This window comes from Diaphorina citri, unplaced genomic scaffold (genome assembly GCF_000475195.1).
Source record: "Diaphorina citri unplaced genomic scaffold, Diaci psyllid genome assembly version 1.1 scaffold280, whole genome shotgun sequence".
Lineage (NCBI taxonomy): Eukaryota > Metazoa > Arthropoda > Insecta > Hemiptera > Psyllidae > Diaphorina > Diaphorina citri.
The window spans coordinates 132,081-137,197 of record NW_007377716.1 but is presented as its reverse complement, the minus strand read 5'-3'; the positions used below and the strand labels follow the sequence as shown (position 1 = coordinate 137,197).

Genomic DNA, 5,117 nt, shown 5'->3' with positions numbered 1-5,117 from the left:
GAACAAGCTGGGTCCGTCCCTCCGGGAATTTTTTAGCCCGTAGTTTATTCGATCATGGTTAAAGAATACCTTTGTACCTACCTAATTTGTTTAATATTCAGTTTATTATTATTCTTGATTTGATTTTTTTATTTTACTTTCATGTAATGATTTAAAATCAAGACTGGAGCCCGTTCTCCCTTTATTCCCAATATAATGTCACCCATCCATTTATTGGCCTTTCTCGGCGTAGCTTAACATAGGTAACGCTAAAACCGGTCTTAAATGATCGGCTGAAGTGTTATCTAAAACTTTCTCGCTTTGAGTTTATAGGTCGTCGCGACAAATTTCGAGATCAGAGCTCATTTGTGTGAGAAAATGTGAAAAAAATCCCCCAAAAACTAGTTTTTTTGGTTTTTTGGCTTTATGGTTTTCTGGACAAAATTTGCACCACCATTTTCGTGTTCCTGGTAAAAAGACCTTTAATTTGATATATAGGTCGACCAGGTTTGGATAAGTCCTTCTATGGGGACAGACAGACAGACAGACCGACCGACCGAGTGACAGACACCGAAGCGAATACAATAGTCCGTCCCTTATACCTTTTTATTACTATTGTAATAATAAAGGAAGGACGGACTAAAAAAACTTGACGGCGCGAACGACCTACTGAGTGTTACAGCGCTTTAAGGAAACTAAATAAATAAAACTAAACGACTCACTTCTCCAGGTAGGCCATATAGTGCTGCAGACTTGTACTCTTGGCGTAGTTGGCAATCCATCGCTTAACCCCTGTGGTCTGCTTTCCGACGGCCATTAGTTTCTCGTGAATCTTCTCCCAGACACGAGGCACGGCGAGAAAGACGTGAGGCCGCACCTCCAACAATGTGTTAATTAGAGAACCCTGGGGGGAGAAAAAATTGAGAGACCCGTGAATCTTCTCCCAGACACGAGGCACGGCGAGAAAGACGTGAGGCCGCACCTCCAACAATGTGTTAATTAGAGAACCCTGGGGGGAAAAAAAATTGAGGGAATAATTAAATATGGGATATGATGGAATAGAATTTCCACTCGATTGAGTAGAGCTAAATCCCCGGCGCGGTTGAGTATTTCATTTCGTATAAAAGTTGAAGTTGTGATTATTTACCTACGTGATTTTTGGTAATTTTGCAACGGGGTGAAAGTAAGTGTTATTTGTTCATGCCCATAAATTCCCATGTATTTATCTAATCAACTTTCGGCCGCTGACAAAGCCGGCTATGCCCAATCGGAAATTGGGGTTCCTTGAAAATCTTGAAATTAAATAACCAACCTCAGTGGTGCGGTGGTTAGCGCGGTGGACTCTGGATCTGGAGGTTGGTGGTTCGAGTCCAAGTCAAGTCATAAAATTTAGCGTAGTGTATTAAGCAGGGGACGACATTTGGGACAAGCATTTATGCTCAACACAATTAAAGTTCGAGTACTTCTTCTTCTTCTTCTTCTTCTTCTTCTTCTTCTTCTTCTTCTTCTTCTTCTTCTTCTTCTTCTTCTTCTTCTTCTTGTACTTCTTCTTCTTCTTCTTCTTCTTCTTCTTCTTCTTCTTCTTCTTCTTCTTCTTCTTCTTCTTCTTCTTCTTCTTCTCGAAATTAAATAAAAAACAAAATAAAACAAACCGCTTTCGAATTAACCCAAAGGAAATGCTTTTATCATACCCATCCAGGAACGGAAAGATTGTCAGAAAATCCCCGCCCCGGCCGGGATTCAAACCCAGCACTTCCGAAGCCTCGCTTACCTTAAGCGCGTTTTTGTCGGCAAACCAGAGAGTGGCGGCTACAGTCATGACGGAATAGATGTCCACTGTTTGGGCCGCAATGTGAGACAGGGGAAGGAAACTGATGACGGACAGGGCCGCCGATTCCAGCTGAAATAAGGAGGCATGTCATGAGGGGTCCCATATTTGGAGCCATCCCCCTATTGCGCTATTTGATTAATTCATTCTACATATCAAAAACAAGAGATACCTATTTTAAGCCTTTAATAAAGCATAAAGGTTAATTGGCAAAGGATTTTTTTTTTTTTTTTATTATTAATTTTTCTAAGAGGTTTGATAGAGGGAACTGTAACTGCTAAGGTCTTATCGTCCCGAAATCGAAGAGAGAAGGAAGACAGGATAGGAGAAAGCCAGCCGTTCCGAGAACGGCTACAGTTATGACGGAATAGATGTCCACTGTTTGGGCCGCAATGTGAGATAGAGGAAGGAAACCGACCAGAGTGCAGCACTCGTTGGTTGCTATGGTTTCCAACACTCAAGGCCGAATCCTAGTTTCCCAAGGTCAAATCCTAGTTTCTCAAGGTCAAATCCTAGTTTCTCAAGGTCGAATCCTAGTTTCTCAAGGTCGAATCCTAGTTTCTCAAGGTCAAATCCTAGTTTCTCAAGGTCAAATCCAAGTTTCTCAAGGTCAAATCCTAGTGTCTCAACATTAACCCTTTTTCATATAAATCGATATATCTCGGGAACCGCTTTATCGATTAATTTGAAATTTGGATATGTTTTAGGGAAGAATATTTGGCATATTTTCATCCTCCAACGTGCGTTCTAAGAACGATCTCAGAAAATAGTTCGACTTTTTTTTTCATTATAATTTATTAACCCTTTCTCAATTGTCATTTAATTATTATTAGTATTGCATATACATCTATCATGTTATACCTTCTTTACCTAGATCTTATTAGTAATAACTAGACATAAGTATTACCAATCTTTGTAAAACACTGTTAATACAAATAAATATAAATTAATAACTAACCCTTTGACGTCCTTACCTTGAAATATTGTATGATACAGGCCGCATTGAACGTAATGTTATCGTGGGAGAGCATGACGGGTTTGGAGGCGCCCTCAGTTCCCGACGTGTACACCAGAGTGCAGCACTCGTTGGTTGCTATGGTTTCCAGGACGCGGTCTAGAGACTCGTCCGGGGCGGCACGGCCGAGTTCCATGAGCTCGTCCCACTGGAAATAAAACGAGACACGGTTTTTATTATTGTCACATCTCAAAAAAAAAAAAACTGGAATCGTGTACAGTGTTGGTACATCATCGTATCTTCCTTGATTTGACTTCACTATACAAGATACTGGCAAGTTGATTGACCGAGCTTCGCCACGGAAAATTGATCATAACTCGAGATCGGTTCATAGATTTCGGAAAAATCCTCTCTTTTTTGCAAGAGCTCTTTGATAAGCTCAATAAACTATGAGCTGAATCCTCCTCGTTTAAAACTTTTGAACTTTTGTAAAAATAGCTCAAGTTTGTGTCGACTGAGGAGGAAACCGTTACTTACCTTTTTTTTTAAATTAAGCAAGGTCTATGTAATAACTAAGCCTTGTACAATATTAAACCCATAAAATACACGAGACCTTGTTTACACTGCTGGGGTAAAGGGACTTTTTAGTCTCATTCGAGCAGGATAAACAAGGTATATTCTATTCTATTCTATTCTATTCTATTACCTGTGCAGTTACTGGAACTGAATTTTTCTAGGTTTCTGATTGAACCTTTCCAGCAGTTCTTCATGCTTACTATTTAACATGATGAACTCCTTTTCAAGAGTCGATTCAGATATATATTTACATTTTTAACCTTGGCCCTCAAGGCACGGCCTCAAGCTGTGCCCCTCAAGCGTCGAACCAAATTAACCCTTTCAGTATTCGCACTAATTTTAACCCTTTTACTCACACTAATAACGCCAGGTTTGTCCGGTTTGCCTTCGTACTGCACAATAGCTTTGAGTTTGGGACATTGGGCTTTGACTTTGAGTATTTTCTCTAGTTGCTTATCGTCCTCTACAACACAGATGTTGGCGTCAGACGTCACCAAACAGTGGAGACACGCTTCGGGGGAGTTGGTCGTGTACATGCCCGCAGCGAACCCTCTGGGGGGGGGAGAAAAGACAGATTTGTGATGACCAAAAATGTCCGCGGGCCAAATATATCAAATAATTTGGCTTACCCAGCATAGATGGCACCTAGATCGCTATAAAACCATTCCGGTGCGTTGAATCCAATGATGCACACTGAATGATATCGTTCCAAACCTAGCTTGAGGAATGCTTTGGCTAGACCCCTGTATATTATATCGAATAATTTGGCTTACCCAGCATAGATGGCACCTAGATCGCTATAAAACCACTCTGGTGCGTTGAATCCAATGATGCACACTGAATGATATCGTTCCAAACCTAGCTTGAGGAATGCTTTGGCAACTTAGGTAGATACTTGTACAATAACTATTAGGTACTTTGCGTTGGTACAAGTAGTTATGATTTAGGATACCTCCCTACAAAGTATGTACCTAGTCTAATTAAACATTGTAAATTGCAAGGTAGGTAGATACTTGTACAATAACTATTAGGTACTTTGCGTTGGTACAAGTAGTTATGATTTAGGATACCTCCCTACAAAGTATGTACCATGTACCTAGTCTAATTAAACATTGTAAATTGCTACGTAGGTAGATACTTGTACAATAACTGTACCTATCATAATAGGTACCTACCTCTTGATAGGAATTGAATCGCAATATTTCTATTGACCGTGTACCCTGTACCTACTCAAATACATATTCTCTAGAAATAGAATGGAATAGAATAAAATTATAATAAAATAGAATACAACAGAATAGAATAATTAGAAGGGGAAATGATATCAACCGCGTCTACACTTAGTCAGCCTGACAAGTTCATCAAATGGGCGAGAAGAGACAAACTATTTTTTCGTAGCAATGGAACAACTGCTACATCAGACTCGTGTGGTCTGTGTCGTAGAATGCCCATCCTGTAGTATGCCTCTCATCGGGTGGGCAAAAGAGACACAATTGAATTTTAAGTTTTATTATTATTATTATTATTATTATTATTATTATTATTATTTTTATTATTATTATTTTGCGTACCAACTACCTAGGTACGTAAAAAAAAGTGAAAAATACATCTTTATTTATACATAAAAAAATTGAACAAATTAAATTTAGTCAGACCAAGTTGGTCTACTCCCTGTTTAAAGTCCCCAGCCAGACTAAGCTGGTCTACTCCCTGTTTAAAGTCCCCAGCCAGACTAAGCAGGTCTACTCCCTGTTTAAAGTCCTCCAGCCAGACTAAGCA

General features: G+C 39.6%; 1 protein-coding gene across 1 annotated transcript in view; it reads right to left on the bottom strand.

Moving 5' to 3' along the window:
* The window catches only part of LOC103506999 (very long-chain-fatty-acid--CoA ligase bubblegum), a 20,308-nt gene extending 15,730 nt beyond the window's left edge, over positions 1–4,578 (bottom strand). Inside the window, exons 1-6 of the mRNA XM_026821958.1 lie at positions 4,569–4,578; positions 3,968–4,106; positions 3,695–3,890; positions 2,782–2,970; positions 1,751–1,879; positions 701–883 (exon numbers count right to left, since the gene is read on the bottom strand). Coding sequence (XP_026677759.1) covers positions 701–883; positions 1,751–1,879; positions 2,782–2,970; positions 3,695–3,890; positions 3,968–4,106; positions 4,569–4,578 — 846 coding nt within the window. The remainder of the gene's footprint in view (positions 1–700; positions 884–1,750; positions 1,880–2,781; positions 2,971–3,694; positions 3,891–3,967; positions 4,107–4,568) is intronic.
* Between the last annotated feature and the right edge of the window lie 539 nt (positions 4,579–5,117).